Genomic DNA, 17,148 nt, shown 5'->3' on the forward strand with positions numbered 1-17,148 from the left:
TCTAAATTGCCTTGCAGCGTCTTTGCATCCTCCTCACAACTCACGATCCCACCTAGCTTTGTGTCGTCTGCAAACTTGGAAATATTACATTTGGTTCCCTCATCCAAATCATTGATATATATTGTGAATAGCTGGGGCCCAAGCACTGATCCCTGCGGTACCCCACTAGTCACTGCCTGCCACCCCGAAAAAGACCCATTTATTCCTACTCTCTGTTTTCTGTCTGTTAACCAATTTTCAATCCATGCCAGTATATTACCCCAATCCCATGTGCTTTAATTTTGCACACTAACCTCTTGTGTGGGACTTTATCAAAGGCCTTCTGAAAATCTAAATACACCACTTCCACTGGTTCTCCCTTATCAATTCTACCAGTTACATCCTCAAAAAAACTCCAGTAGGTTTGTCAAACACTCTTTCCCTTTCATAAATCCATGTTGACATGTCTAATCCTCTAATCCCATTGATATTTTCTAAGTTTCCTCTTATCACATTCTATATAATAGACTCTAGTATTTTTCCTACTACTGATGTTAGGCTAACCAGCCTGTAGTTCTCTGTTTTCTCTCTCCCATTTTTAAATAGTTGGGTTACATATGCCACCGTCATGCCTTTTAATGAAGCTCCCCAATCTATCATAGCCAACTCACTCCTCATACCTTTGTAGTTTCCTTTTTTTAGATTTAGGACCCTAGATTCGGATTGGACTACTTCTCCACTTTACATCTTAATGAAGAATTCTATCATGTTATCTATCACCATTTAAATAATGAAGAATTCTATCATGGTCATTCTTCCCTAAAGGACCCCACACAACAAAATTATTAATTAACTCCTTCTCATTGTACAATACCCAATCTAGGATAGCCTGTTCCCTGGTTGGCTTCTCAACGTACTGGTCTAAAAAAACCATCTCGTACACACTCCAGGAATTCATCCTCCACAGTATTATTGCTAATTTGGTTTGGCCAGTCTATATGTAGATTAAAGTCACCCATGATTACTGTAGTATCCTTGTTACATGCATCTCTAATTCCCTGTTTGATCCCATCCCCTACATTGCCACTACTGTTTGGAGGCCTATAGACAACTCCCACCAATGTTTTCTGCCCCTTGGAGCTTCTTAACTCCACCCAGACTGATTCTACATCTTGATTTTCTGAACCAATATCCTTTCTCACTATTATTCTGATTTCATCCTTTACTAACAATGCCACCCCACCTCCTTTTCCTTTTTGCCTGTCCTTCCTTAAATATTGAATATCCTTGGATATTCAGCTCCCAGCCTTGGTCACCCTGCAGCCATGTCTCTGTAATTGCTATTATATCGTATCTGTTTACATCTATTTGCGCTGTTAATTCAACCACCTTACAACGAATGCTTCGTGCATTCAGATACAGTGCCTTTAGATTTGTCTTTTTAACATCTTTAGACATCTTAACATTTTTTTGTACTATGGCCCTATTTGTCTTATTACCATTTTTTTCTTACCTGGACCCTATTTGTTGTCTTTTGTTTGTACGCTCTGTCCCTTCCTGACACAATCTGGTTATCCTTACCCCAATCACTTCCCTGCACTGCTTCTTTGTCTTTTCTCTTTAGCATTCCAGATTTCTTTCCAGCGGGACCCTTCCCCCCCCCCCCCCCCCCCCCCTTATTTAGTTTAAAGTCCTATCTACCTCCCTAGTTATTCGATTTGCTAGAACTCTGGTCCCAGCATGGTTCAGGTGAAGCCCGTCCCAGTGGAACAGCTCTCTCTTTCCCCAGTACTGGTGCCAGTGCCCCACAAATCGAAACCCACTTCTCCCACACCAATCTTTGAGCCACGCATTCATCTCTCTGATCGTATTGACCCTATGGCAATTTGCTTGTGGCTCAGGTAATAATCGAGAGATCATCACCTTTGTGGTTCTGCTTTTTAATTTAGTCCCTAGCTGCTCAAACTCTCTCAGCAGAACCTGAACCTTTACCTTAATCCATACCTATGTCATTGGTAGCTACATGGACCACAACAAAGGGATCCTCCCCCTCCCACTCCAAGTTCTTCTCTAGCCCCAAAGAGATGAACTTAACCCTGGCACCGGGTAGGCAACACAGTCTTGGGACTCACGCTCCTGGCTGCAGAGAACAGTGTCTATCCTCCTAACTATACTGTCGCCTACTACAACCACCTTCCTTTTTACTCCCCCCGACTTGAACGGCTTCCTGTATCATGGTGCCATGGCCATTGCTCGTTGTCCCCGCACTTGTCCACAAAGGTTGCAGTAACCTCGTATCTATTGGACAAGCGCAGGGACTGAGGCTCCTGCAATATTACCTCCTGGATCCCCGTACCTGCCTCACTCGCAGTCACACCCTCCTGTCCCTGACCATGTATCAATTCTAAAGTATTTAATTTAAGGGGTGTGGCTGCAGGACGTCAGTAGGACATAGACAGCTGGTGAAGTTGGCAGACACATGGCAGATAAAATTTAATGCAGGGAATTGTGAGGTGCTACATTTTACTAGGAAGAATGAGAAGAGGTGATATAAACCCAATGGTACAGGGGGTGCAGGAACGGAGACCTGGTGGCAGGACAAGTTCAGAAGGCTGTTAAAGCCTGTTGGATCCTGGGCTTTATTAATAGTGGCATAAAGTAAAAAAGCAAGGAAGTTTGCTAAACCTTTATAAAACATGGTTAGGCCTCAGCTGGAATATTGTGTTCAATTCTGGGCACCACATTTTAGGAAGGATGTCAAGGCCTGAGAGAGGGTGCATATGAGATTTACTAGAATGATACCAGGGATGAGGGACTTCAGTTATGTGGAGAGACTGGAGAAGCTGGGATTGTTCTCCTTAGAGCAGAGAAGATTAAGGGGAGATTTGATAGAGGTGTTCAAAATCATGAACAGTTTTGGCAGAGTAAATAAGGAGAAACTGTCCAGTGGCAGAAGGGTTAGTAGCCAGAGGACACAGATTTAAGGTGATCGGCAAAAGAGCCAGAGGCGACATGAGGAAACATTTTTTTACGCAGTGAGTTATTATGATCTGGAATTCACTGCCTGAAAGGGCGGTGGAAGCAGATTCAATAATAACTTTCAAAAGGGAATTGGAGAAATACTTGAGAATAAATGTACAGGGCTCTGGGGAAAGAACAGGCGATGGGACTAATTGGATAGCTCTTTCAAAGAGCCGGCACAGGCACAATGGGCCGAATGGCCTCCTCCTGTGTTGTACCTACTACGACTATGACATAAGGGCCGGGGACCACTAATAGCTGCAGTGGGGATGTGGGTTTCATTGCTCTGTTTCATTCACTTGCTGGTCTAAGCTGCACTGTGTGGCAGAGTCTCTCCTCTCCTTAAAGGAGGGGAGGAATTTGAGGGGATGTCTTGCCTGGTGATGGGAAGGAGGAGTGAGCAATATATATGTAACTCGCACTGGGATCCAAACTCACCTGGCAGGTGTGCTTTTTTTTCCAGTGTCTCTCTCACGTGCTGGATTTCTCGCAAACCTCCAAAAGTTGGATTTAACGTACAACAACTCTGTGGATGATCAAGCTTGGGCCATGTTTTTCCAGGAAATCAATGGCGTAACAAACCTCTCTGAGCTGGATATTGGCCTGCGACCTTTGACTCGGCGTGAGTGTGACCCATGGTTCACCATTCTCCTGGACAGCCTGGTTAGGCTTCCCTCTCTCTCAGAATTGGGGATGCAACGTTGGGTGATGAGTACTTCACAAGGAGAGCTCCTGGACACTTTCAACAAGGACAATAAGAGGACTATCCATTTTGAGTATAGTCAGTCCACGTGTATCAGCACATGCCGAGATACAGAAGTTCAAAGTTGAGCAACTAAATTCAGAATATGCACAAATCACAGGTTCATTGTAATAATATCCTTTAAAATCAGCATAGTCAACATTCAAAGCACTTCACACGTGCCCAACTCTGGGTCCTGTACACTGACTCTAGTCCGCGTTTCACACGTGCCCAACTCTGGGTCCTGTACACTGACTCTAGTCCGCGTTTCACACCCGCCCAGTCTGCGTTTCACACGTGCCCAACTCTGGGTCCTGTACACTGACTCTAGTCCGCGTTTCACACGTGCCCAACTCTGGGTCCTGTACACTGACTCTAGTCCGCGTTTCACACCCGCCCAGTCTGCGTTTCACACGTGCCCAACTCCAGCTCCTGTACACTGACTCCAGTCCGCGTTTCACACCCGCCCAGTCAGCGGTTTACATTTGATGGTCCACATTTGACCAGTCTGTTGGTATCCAAAAAAAGGTGAACATTTCTGGTATAAAAACAGAATGGTGCAAAGTCGGGTCAATTTGTGTCTGTGGAGGGAATGGACAAGTTGTTAAAGGCCTAAACCCAAACCCTCAGCTTGTCTGTTCCCTCCACAGATGCTGCCTGACCTGAGCGTTCCTACCATCCTGTTTTTATTTCAGATTCCCAATACTTGCAGGATTTTGCTTTTTGTTCACCTTTCAGGTGTTGATCAGTTCGTCCTGTTAAGTGTTTGCATCCTGAACATTAGCCGCCTGTGTATTTGCAACATTTTATTTCTAACTCCAGTCCATGTTTTATATCCTCCCAATTGTGATTCCAGGTTTGTCTCATTAAGATAATCTGTTAGTCAGTCCCATAGGCTTGGTGCAGATTAATACAAAAGCACAGATTTATCTATTTTTATCGATATGTGGAGATGCATCAGGGCCCATACACCTGCCCTGAACTGATGAGCTCTGCACAGTTGTGTTGCACGTAGCGTTCAGTTACAGGGTCCTGGGCTAACTCAGCTCAAGGCAAATGGAAAACCTAAACAGAGATTTGCTTGTTGTTATACCAGATGCCCAGATAACAGCCTAACCAGAGACCACAGACTGTACCTCCCAGTCTGTTATCACTAGGATTCCAGTACAGTGTAATGGTGAGTGTGTGAAATTGGCACTGCTGCACTGGAGGGTTTTACACTAATTTATTGTTTACAGGACAGATATGTGTGAAATTTTGTACAATTTCTAGTTCAACTATGGAAAATATCATGCAATACATTTATAGACTTTGTCCTTCCAGACCTGGCTCGTGTGTGGATGATGCTGAGCTGTGATATGGAGGTGAAGGGATGACTGTACAGAATGAAATATTGGCTAAATTTGATTTGTTTTTTCCCCCCTATGGTTGAGTTATAAATAGATTTAATGATGATACTGATTTGTTTTTATTCTGACTCTGGCCTTCAGGCCTACTGATAATGCTTTACTTCAACACTGGCTAGAAAGACTGTAACCCGGGCGGACGCAGCCCTGGAAAGACTGTAACCCGGGCGGACGCAGCCCTGGAAAGACTGTAACCCGGGCGGACGCAGCCCTGGAAAGACTGTAACCCGGGCGGACGCAGCCCTGGAAAGACTGTAACCCGGGCGGACGCAGCCCTGGAAAGACTGTAACCCGGGCGGACGCAGCCCTGGAAAGACTGTAACCCGGGCGGACGCAGCCCTGGAAAGACTGTAACCCGGGCGGACGCAGCCCTGGAAAGACTGTAACCCGGGCGGACGCAGCCCTGGAAAGACTGTAACCCGGGCGGACACAGCCCTGGAAAGACTGTAACCCGGGCGGACACAGCCCTTCCTTTCCCTGGTTCTTCACTCAATTGAAATTGAGTTGAAAATGCTGCAAAAAAAATCTGACACTGTTACAATCTTCTTTTGATTCTTTAAATTGATTCTTTTGAAGAGCATTTGCAAAGTACTTGTTTGAATAGTTAAAGGTGGAATAGTTCCTTAGCAATTAGGGCCTGGAAATCCTGCAGGATTCTCTCGATCTCCCAGTGGACCTTTGGCGGGAAATCAGCAGAAACCTGGAGAAACAGACCAGCTCCTGCAGGTACCCCATGGAAACTCCAGCAGAACTTTTTCACCTCTGGGACTTGTAATCCAGCCCAGGCAGAAGGGCTGCAAGTCTTCCTCTGTGACGGTCAAGGACATGCGAAATGGGTTTAGGCAATCTGGATCCAATTCTCAGTGGGAACAAGACACTAAAAGACTTGCGCTAATTGGCCCTGTAAGGCAGAGGTCCCTCTGGGGATTTATCACATTGGCCACATTTAACACATGCAGGAAAGCCTTGGCTTATGCTGGTCGTCTCGCTCAGAGAGGCCACTGCGGGCTTTTATGTGATTCATCCTTCTTCACACAAAGGGTGGTGGAAATGTGGAACTCTCTCCCACAAAGAGCAGTAGATGCTAGCTCAATTAATAATTTTAAATCTCAGATCCATAGACTTTTGCTAGCCAAGGGTATTAAGGGATATGGAGCCATGGCGGGTGGATGGAGTTAGTTTACAAATCAGCCATGATCTCATTGAATGGCAGAAAAGGCTCGAGGGGCTGAATAGCCTTCTCTTGTTCCTATATTTCTATATCTTATATAACCATAATTTGTCAACGCTGCTTGTCCAACATCCAGTCCTGGATGAGCAGAAATTTCCTCCAACTAAATATTGGGAAGACTGAAGCCATTGTCTTCGGTCCCCATCCACCGAGTCCATCCCTCTCCCGGCCACTGTCTGAGGCTGAACCAGACTGTTCACAATCTTGGTGTCCTATATGACTGAACTGAGCTCATCCTTGTTTTCAAATCTCTCCATGGCCTCACTCCTCCTTGTCTTTGCAATCTCTGTGATGAAATAAACAATGAAATTCCTGGCCCTGCATAGAGCTCCTTGATGCAACTACCAAGCAGACTTCCCTTAAAGGAACAATAACCAACATGGCTGAATGAGACAACCATTGGGAAGTCCTTTTCATATGGTCACTAAGCTCCAGCAGCGCATTATGGAGCAAGGTGTTACTGAATTTAGCATATGCTTGGTGTGCAGGCTCTCTGTCCAGCCCTCCGCACCGCCACTGCCCTCCGCCCCCCCAAGCCCCTGCTGACTGCTTCTCTTTTAAAAGGGAATTAAATATTACCTTTGAAATGGTGGGATATTAAAGGGTACAGGGAGTGAGCAGAAGAGTGGGATTAGACTTGGGATATGAATCGATATTGGGAGTGAGCGGGATTAGCCTGGGTAGGATATTAAAGTATATGGGGAGTGGGCAGAAGAATGAGATTAGACTGGATGGGATAATAAAGGGTATGGGGAGTGATTGGGAGAGTGGGATTAGACTGGGTGGGATATTAAAGGGCATGGGGAGAGTGGGATTAGATTGGATGGGATATTAAAGATGTGGAGATGCCGGTGATGGACTGGGGTTGACAATTGTAAACAATTTTACAACACCAAGTTATAGTCCAGCAATTTTATTTTAAATTCACAAGCTTTCGGAGGCTTCCTCCTTCGTCAGGTGAACGGTGTGAAAATTAAAGGGCATTATTAAAGGGATATTAAAGGGCATAGGGAGTGATCGGGAGAGTGGGATATCAAAGGGGACGGGGAGTGATCGGGAGAGTGAGATTAGACTGGGTGGGATCGGGAGAGTGGGACTAGATTGGATGGGATATTAAAGGGCATGGGGAGTGATTGGGAGAGTGGGATTAGACTGGGTGGGATAGTAAAAGGTACGGGGAGTGATCGGGAGAGTGGGATTAGACTGGGTGGGATATTAAAGGGTATGAGGAGTGAGGGGGAGAGTGGGATTGGACTGGGTGCGATATTAAAGGGTACGGGGAGTGAGGGGGAGAGGGGGAAAGTGGGATTGGACTGGGTGCGATATTAAAGGGTATGGGGAGTGAGGGAGATTAAACGGGGAGGGAAAGTAGCACGAGAGCAAAGAATAGTTCAGAAATAGGAGGGATCAGACAGGGCAAATGCAAGGCAGTCTAAGATGAGTTTTGAGTGTAAATGCACGGAGTGAGGTAAATAAGGTTAGTGAGCTGCAGCATAAAGTCGCCACATGGGACTGTGATATTGTGGCAATAACAGTGAGCTGGCTGAAAGAGGGGGAGGATTGGGAACTTAATGTTCCTGTCCACAAGACATTCAGGAAAGATAGGGAAGGAAAGAGTGTGTGTGTGTGTATTGCAGGGTGGGGGGGTGACAGGATTGATCAAAAAATGTTTGACAAGTTTATTAGAGTTCTTTTGAAGAAGTAACGGGCAGGGTGGATAAAGGAGAACCAATGGATGCAGTATATTTGGATTTCCAAAAGGCATTCGATAAGGTGCTGAGTGCACTGGATACAGCAAAGGCTATGGGCCCCGACAACATCCCGGCTGTAGTGCTGAAGACTTGTGCTCCAGAACTAGCTGCGCCTCAAGCCAAACAGTTCCAGTACAGCTACAACACTGGCATCTACCCGACAATGTGGAAAATTGCCCAGGTATGTCCACAAAAAGCAGGACAAATCCAATCCGGCCAATTACCGCCCCATCAGTCTACTCTCAATCATCAGCAAAGTGATGGAAGGTGTTGTCGACAGTGCTATCAAGCGGCACTTACTCACCAATAACCTGCTCACCGATGCTCAGTTTGGGTTCTGCCAGGACCACTCGGCTCCAGACCTCATTACAGCCTTGGTCCAAACATGGACAAAAGAGCTGAATTCCAGAGGTGAGGTGAGAGTGACTGCCCTTGACATCAAGGCAGCATTTGACCGAGTGTGGCACCAAGGACCCCCGGTAAAATTGAAGTCAATGGGAATCGGGGGAAAACTCTCCAGTGGTTGGAGTCATACCTAGCACAAAGGAAGATGGTAGTAGTTGTTGGAGGCCAATCATCTCAGCCCCAGGACATTGCTGCAGGAGTTCCTCAAGGCAGTGTCCTCGGCCCAACCATCTTCAACTATAACCTTCCCTCCATCATAAGGTCAGAAATGGGGTTGTTCATTGATGATTGCACAGTGTTTAGTTCCATTCACAACCCCTCAGATAATGAAGCAGTCCGTGCCCGCATGCAGCAAGACCTGGACAACATCCAGGCTTGGGCTGATAAGTGGCAAGTAACATTCGCGCCAGATAAGTGCCAGGCAATGACCATCTCCAACAAGAGAGAGTCAAACCACCTGCCCTTGACATTCAACAGCATTACCATCGCCGAATCCCCCACCATCAACATCCTGAGGGTCACCATTGACCAGAAACTTAACTGGACCAGCCATATAAATACTGTGACTACGGGAGCAGGTCAGAGGCTGGGTATTCTGCGGTTAGTGACTCACCTCCTGACTCCCCAAAGCGTTTCCACCATCTACAAGGCACAAGTCAGGAGTGTGATGGAATATTCTCCACTTGCCTGAATGAGTGCAGCTCCAACAACACTCAAGAAGCTCGACACCATCCAGGACAAAGCAGCCTGTTTCATTGGCACCCCATTCAGCACCCAAAACATTCACTCCCTTCACCACTGGCACACAGTGGCTGCAGTGTGTCCCATCCACAGGATGCACTGCAACAACTCGCCAAGGCTTCTTCGACAGGACCTCCCAAACCCACGACCTCTACCGCCTCGAAGGACAAGGGCAGCAGGCACATTGGAACAACACCACCTGCACGTTCCCCTCCAAGTCACACACCATCCCAACTTGGAAAAATATTGCCGTTCCTTCATCGTCGCTGGGTCAAAATCCTAGAACTGCCTACCTAACAGCACTGTGGGAGAACTTTCACCACACGGACTCCAGCGGTTCAAGAAGGCGGCTCACCACCACCTTCTCAAGGGCAATTAGAGATGGGCAATAAATGCCGGCCTCACCAGCGACGCCCACATCCAATGAACAAATTTAAAAAAAGATTTCAGCACAAGATAAGACTCATGGTGTTGGGGGTAATATACTGGCATGGATAGAGGATTGGCTAACTCACAGAAAACAAAGAGTCGGGATAAAAGGGTCATTTTCAAAATGGCAATCTGTAACTGGTGGGGTGCCGCAGGGCTCAGTGCTGGGGCCTCAACTATTTACAATATATATCAATGACTTGAATGAAGGAACAGAGTGTCTTGTGGCCAAATTTGCTGATGATACAAAGATAGGTGGAAAATCAAGTTGCGATGAGGACACAAAGTGTCTGCAAAGGGATATTGACAGGTTAAGCAGGTAATCTGGAAGGCAAATGGAATATTGGCCTTTATTTTTAGGGGGATGGAGTATAAAAGCAGGGAAGTCATGCTACAACTGTACGGATGCTGGTAAGACCACACCTAGAGTACTGCGTACAGTTCTGGTATCACTAGGTTGATTCTGGGTATGGAAGGGTTGTGTTATGAGGAAAGATTGAACAGGTTGGGTCTATACTCATTGGAGTTTAGAAGAATGAGAGGAGATCTTATTGAAACATACAAGATTCTGAGGGGACTCGATAGGGTAGATGCTGAGAGGATGTTACCCCTCATGGGGGAATCTAAAACTAGGGGGCACAGTCTCAGAATAAGGGGTCGCCCGTTTAAGACAGAAATGAGGAGGAATTTCTTCTCCCAGAGGGTCGTGAATCTTTGGAATTCTTTACCCCAAAAAGCTGTGGAGGCCGAGTCATTGAATACATTCAAGGCTGAGTTAGACAAATTATTGATCAGCGAGGGAGTCAAAGGATATGGGGAAAGGGCGGGAAAGTGGAGTTGAGGTAAAAATCAGATCAGACATGATCTCATTAAATGGCGGAGTAGGCTCGAGGGGCCGAATGGCCTACTCCTGCTCTTATCTCTTATGGTCTTATAAAGAAACTATTATATACTGGAAAGGGATGATGAAGTTGAGGGATCCAAGTCAGAATCCATTTGGTTAGAATTAAGGAACAATAGAGGAGCTAATACATTATTGGGTGTGTACTATAGGCCACCAAATAGTGGGAAGGAGATCGAGGAGAACATTTGTCGGACAGTCACAGAAAGATGCAAGAACTATAGAGTAGTGATAATGGGGGACTTCAATTATCGCAATATAGTCTGGGACGGGAACAATTAAAGGGCAAAGAAGGGGAGGAATTCCCGAAATGTGTTTGAGAATGTTCTTAAACAGTGTGCTTCCAGCCCAACCAGGCAGGAAACAGTGCTGGATCTAGTTCTGGGGAATGAAGTGGGGTAAGTGGAGCATGATTCAGTGGGGGAGAATTTGGGGAACAGTGATCACAATATCATTAGGTTTAGAATAGTTATGGAAAAGGAGAAGGAACAATCAAATGTGAAAATGCTTAACTGGAGGAGAGCAAATTTCGTGAGTTAATAAGGGATCTTGCCCAGGTGGATTGGAATCAAAAATTTGTAGGCAAAACAGTAACTGAAAAATGAGAGGCCTTCAAGGAAGAGTTGGTTCGGGTACAGAGTAGACACATCCCTACGAAGGAGAAAATAAGGGCAACCAATGCTAGAGCCCCCTGGATTACTAAAGATATAGAGATTAAAATGAAACAGAAAAGGGAGGCTTATGACAAATGTAAGGTTCATAATGCAATAGAAAACCAGGCTGAATACAGAAAGTACAGAGGAGATCTAAAAAGGAAATAAGAGGGGCAAAGAGAGAGTATGAGCATAGATTAGTGGCTAACATAAAAGGGAACCCAAAAATCTTTTATAAACATATAAAAATAGTAAAAGGGTCGTCAAAGGAAGGGTGGGGCTGTTTAGGGACAAAAAAGATCATCTTGTGGAGGCTGAGATAATGGCTGAGGTCCGAAATGAATACTTTTTTTTTATTCGTTCATGGGTTGTGGGTGTCGCTGGCAAGGCCAGCATTTATTGCCCATCCCTAATTGCCCTTGAGAAGGTGGTGATGAGCCACCTTCTTGAACCGCTGCAGTCCGTGTGGTGAAGGTTCTCCCATAGTGCTGTTAGGAAGGGAGTTCCAGGATTTTGACCCAACGACGATGAAGGAACGGCGATATATTTCCAAGTCGGGATGGTGTGTGACCTGGAGGGGAAAGTGCAGGTGGCGTCGTTCCCATGTACCTGCTGCCCTTATCTTCACTAGAGAAGAGGATGCTGCCATTGTAGCAGTAAAGGAGGAGGGAGTAGTGATATTGGCTAGGATAAAAATAGATAAAGAGGTACTTAAAAGATTGGCAGTAATCAAAGTAGAAAAGTCACCCGGTCCAGATGGGATCCATCTTAGGTTACTGAGGGTAGAAATTACAGCGGCTCTGGCCATAATCTTCCAACCCTCATTAGATATGGGGATGGTGCCAGAGAACTGGAGGATAACAAATGTTATACCCCTGTTCAAAAAGGGAAAGAGGGTTAAACCCTATCAATTACAGGCCAGTCAGCCTAACGTCGGGGGTGAGGAATCTTTTAGAGACAATGATCCGGGAATAATTAATTGGCACTTAGAAAAGTATGGGCTAATAAATGAAAGTTAGCTGAGTTTGTTAAAGGAAAATCGTGTTTGATTAACTTGATTGAGTTCTTTGAGGTAACGGAGAGGGTTACATTGAGTTGCGTCGAAACTACAGCACAGAAACAGGCCTTTCAGCCCAACTGGTCTATCCCGGTGTTTATGCTCCACGTGAATCTCCTCCCTCCCTACTTCATCTCACCCTATTAGCATATCCTTCTATTCCTTTTCCCCTCATGCGCTTATCTAATTTCCCCTTAAATGCATCGATGCTATTCGCCTTAACTACCCCTGGTGGTAGCACGTTCTACATTCTTATCACTCTCTGGGTAAAGAAGTTTCTTCTGAATTCCCTATTGGATTTATTAGGGACGATTTTAGATTTATGACCCCTAGTTTTGGACTCCCCCGCAAGTGGAAAGATTTTCTCTTTGTCTATCCTATCAAACCCTATTATCTTAAAGACCTCCATCAGGTCACCCCTCAGCCTTTTCTTTTCTAGACAGAAGAGCCCCAGCCTGTTCAACCTATTCAGGTAAGTATATCCTCTCAGTTCTGGTAGCATCCTTGCGATTTCTTTTTTGCACTCTTTTCAATGCTTTTATATCCTTTCTATAATATGGAGATCAGAACTGTGCACAGTACTCCAAGTGTGGTCTAACTAAGGTTCTATACAAATTTAACATAACTTCTCTGCTTTTCAATTCTGTCTCTCTAGAAATGAACCTAGTGCTTCATTTGCCTTTTTTATGGCCTTAATAACCCATGTCGCTACTTTTAGTGATTTGTGTATCTGTACCCCACAATCCCTCTGCTCCTCTACCCCATTTAGACTCTTATTACCCAAGCAGTGTGTGGCCTCCTTATTCTTCCAACAAAATGCACCACCTCACACTTATCTATATTACATAGAAAATAGGAGCAAGAGTCGGCCATTCGGCCCTTCGGGCCTGCTCCACCATTCAAAATGATCATGGTTGATCGTCTAACTCAGTGCCCTGTTCCCACTTTTTCCCCATATCCCTTGATCCCTTTAGCATTAAGAAATATATTTATCTCCTTCTTGAATACATCTAATGACTTGGCCTCCACTGCCTTCTGTGGTAGAGAATTCCACAGGTTCACCACCCTCTGAGTGAAGAAATTTCTCCTCATCTCGGTTCTAAATGGCATACCCCATATCCTGAGACTGTGACCCCTGGTTCTGGACTCCCCAGCCATCGGGAACATCCTCCCTGCATCTAGTCTGTCTAGTCCTGTTAGAATTTTATATGTTTCGATGAGATCACCTCTCATTCTTCTAAACTCTAGTGAATATAGGCCTAGTCGACCCAATCTCTCCTCATACGTCAGTCCTGCCATCCCAGGAATCAAACTGGTAAACCCTCGTTGCACTCCCTCCATGGCAAGGACATCCTTCCTCAGATAAGGGGACCAAAACTGCACACAATACTCCAGATGTGGTCTCGCCAAGGCCCTGTATAACTGCAGTAAGACATCCCTGCTCCTGTACTCAAATCCTCTTGCAATGAAGGCCAACATACCATTCGCCTTCCTAACTGCTTGCTGCACCTGAATGCTCGCTTTCAGCGATTGGTGTATAAGGACACCCAGGTCTCGTTGCACCTCCCCTTTTCCCAATCTATCACCATATTGAAATTCATTTGCCAATTGCACGCCACTTCTGCAAGATTATTAATGCGCTCTTGCATTTTGATGCATTCTTCCTTTGCATTAACTATACCCCCCACTTTGGTGTCATCTGCAAATTTTGAAATTGTTCTGATTCCCGAATCCAAATCGTTAATATAAATTGTGATCATCAGTAGTCCCAGCTCCAATCCCCGCAGAACACCACTTCCCACCTTTTGCCAGCCTGAGTAGCTACCCATAACCCCTAGTCTCTGTTTTCTACTTTGTAGCCAGCTTTCTATCCATTCTGCTACCTGTCCCCTGAATCCACATGTTCTGTGACCTTAGTTATGAATCTACAATGTGGTACCTTATCAAAGGCCTTTTGAAAATCCAAATATATTACATCTACTATATTACCCTTGTCTACTATTCCTGTCACTTCTTCAAAGAATTCAATAAGGTTGTTCAAGCATGACCTTCCCTTCTAAAATCCGTGCTGACTATTCTTTATTATATTTCCATTCTCTCGATGTTTTCCTGGTACATCTTTGAGTAAACGTTCCATTATCTTTCTTACCACCGACATTAAGCTAACTGGTCCAAAGTTCCTTGGACTTGTATCTCCCTTTTTAAATGTAGGAATAACATTAGCTGTCTGCCAGTCCTCTGGCACTATTCCCATTTCTAATGATTTTTTATATATATTAATGACATGGACTTGGGTGTACAGGGCACAATTTTAAAATTTGCAGATGACACAAAACTTGGAAGTGTAGTGAACAGTGAGGAGGATAGTGATAGACTTCAAGAGGATATAGACAGGCTGTGGAATGGGCGGACACATGGCAGATGAAATTTAATGCAGACAAGTGTGAAGTGATACATTTTGGCAGGAAGAATGAGGAGAGGCAATATAAACTAAAGGCTACAATTCTAAAGGGGGGTCCAGGAACAGCGAGACCGGGGCACAAATCTTCGGAGTTGACAGGACAGATTGAGAAAGTGGTTAAAAAAGCATATAGGATCCTGGGCTTTATAAATACAGGCATAGAGTACAAAAGTAAGGAAGTGATGTTGAACCTTTATAAAACACTGGTTCGGCCACAACTGGAGTATTGTGTCCAGTTCCGGGCACCGCACTTAAGGAAGGATGTGAAGGACTTGGAGAGGGTGCAGAAAAGATTTACTAGAATGGTTCCAGGGATGAGGGACTTCAGTTACATGGATAGACTGGAGAAGCTGGGGTTGTTCTCCTGAGAGCAGAGAAGGTTGAGAATGAGATTTGATAGAGGTATTCAAAATCATGAAGGGTCTGGCCAGAGTAGATAGAGAGAAACCGTTGCCATTGGCGGAGGGGTCAAGAACAAAGGGACACAGAGTTAGGTGATTGGCAAAAGTATCAAAGGTGACATGAGGAAATACTTTTTTACAAAGTGAGTGGTTAGGATCTGGAATGCACTGCCCAAGGGGATGGTGGAGGTAGATTCAATCATGGCTTTCAAAAGGGAATTGGATAAGTACTTGAAGGGAAAAAAATTGCTGGGCTACGGGGATAGGGTGAGAGAGTGGGACTAGCTGGATTGCTCTTGCAGAGAGCCGGCACGGACTCGATGGGCCAAATGGCTTCCTTCTGTGCTGTAACCATTCTATGATTCTATTTTTCAATCAACTAATTACCACAACCATTTTAGTATAGCATCCTTCTGAATGTCTTACACATCTCTCCTCCCTCCAGTACCTGCTGTCCCCTCTCTCCTCCCTCCAGTACCTGCTGTCCCCTCTCTACTCCCTCCAGTACCTGCTGTCCCCTCTCTACTCCCTCCAGTACCTGCTGTCCCCTCTCTACTCCCTCCAGTACCTGCTGTCCCCTCTCTACTCCCTCCAGTACCTGCTGTCCCCTCTCTACTCCCTCCAGTACCTGCTGTCCCCTCTCTACTCCCTCCAGTACCTGCTGTCCCCTCTCTACTCCCTCCAGCAGACTTCATTAAAGATTGATCACCATTTGTGTAAAGAAGTTTGTCCTCATATCTGTTTTAAATATAACAGTTTTCCACCTCAGCCTATAATTTTTTTATTTGTTCATGGGATGTGGGCGTCGCTGGCGAGGCCAGCATTTATTGCCCATCCCTAATTGTCCTTGAGAAGGTGGTGGTGAGCCGCCTTCTTGAACCGCTGCAGTCCGTGTGGTGAAGGTTCTCCCACTGTGCTGTTCGGAAGGGAGTTCCAGGATTTTGACCCAGTGACGATGAAGGAACGGCGATATATTTCCAAATTGGGATGGTGTGTGACTTGGAGGGGAACGTGCAGGTGGTGTTGTTCCCATGTACCTGCTGCCCTTGTCCTTCTAGGTGGTAGAGGTCGCGGGTTTGGAGGTGCTGTCGAAGAAGCCTTGGCGAGTTGCTGCAGTGCATCCTGTGGATGGTACACACTGCAGCCACTGTGCGCCAGTGGTGAAGGGAGTGAATGTTTAGGGTGGTGGATAGGGTGCCAATCAAGCGGGCTGCTTTGTCCTGGATGGTTTTGAGCTTCTTGAGTGTTGTTGGAGCTGCACTCATCCAAGCAAGTGGAGAGTATTCCATCACACTCCTGACTTGTGCCTTGTAGATGGTGGAAAGGCTTTGGGGAGTCAGGAGGTGAGTCACTCGCCGCAGAATACCCAGCCTCTGACCTGCTCTCGTAGCCACAGTATTTATATGGCTGGTCCAGTTAAATTTCTGGTCAATGGTGACCCCCAGGATATTGATGGTGGGGGATTCGGCGATGGTAATGCCATTGAATGTCAAGGGGAGGTGGTTAGACTCTCTCTTGTTTGAGATGGTCATTGCCTGGCACTTGTCTGGCATGAATGTTACTTGCCACTTATGAGCCCAAGCCTGGATGTTGTTCAGGTCTTGCTGCATGCGGGCTCAGACTGCTTTATTATTTGAGGGGTTGCGAATGGAACTGAACACTGTGCAATCATCAGCGAACATCCCCATTTTTGACCTTATGATGGAGGGAAGGTCATTGATGAAGCAGCTGAAGATGTTTGGGCCTAGGACACTGCCCTGAGGAACTCCTGCAGCATTGTCCTGGGGCTGAGATGATTGGCCTCCAACAACCACTACCATCTTCCTTTGTGCTAGGTATGACTCCAGCCACTGGAGAGTTTTCCCCCTGATTCCCATTGACTTCAATTTTACTGGGGCTCCTTGGTGCCACACTCGGTCAAATGCTGCCTTGATGTCAAGGGCAGTCATTCTCACCTCACCTCTGGAATT

At 45.8% G+C, this 17,148-nt stretch overlaps 1 protein-coding gene across 1 annotated transcript in view; it reads left to right on the top strand.

Annotated features, from left to right (window-relative positions):
• Positions 1 to 5,314, top strand: part of LOC137331203 (leucine-rich repeat-containing protein 31-like) — a 49,424-nt gene extending 44,110 nt beyond the window's left edge. Inside the window, exon 10 of the mRNA XM_067994815.1 lies at positions 3,464 to 5,314. Within this exon, the coding sequence (XP_067850916.1) occupies positions 3,464 to 3,831 (368 nt within the window). The 3' untranslated portion in view covers positions 3,832 to 5,314. The remainder of the gene's footprint in view (positions 1 to 3,463) is intronic.
• Positions 5,315 to 17,148: the final 11,834 nt, after the last annotated feature.

This window comes from Heptranchias perlo, chromosome 13 (assembly GCF_035084215.1).
Source record: "Heptranchias perlo isolate sHepPer1 chromosome 13, sHepPer1.hap1, whole genome shotgun sequence".
NCBI classification, from domain to species: Eukaryota; Metazoa; Chordata; class Chondrichthyes; order Hexanchiformes; family Hexanchidae; genus Heptranchias; species Heptranchias perlo.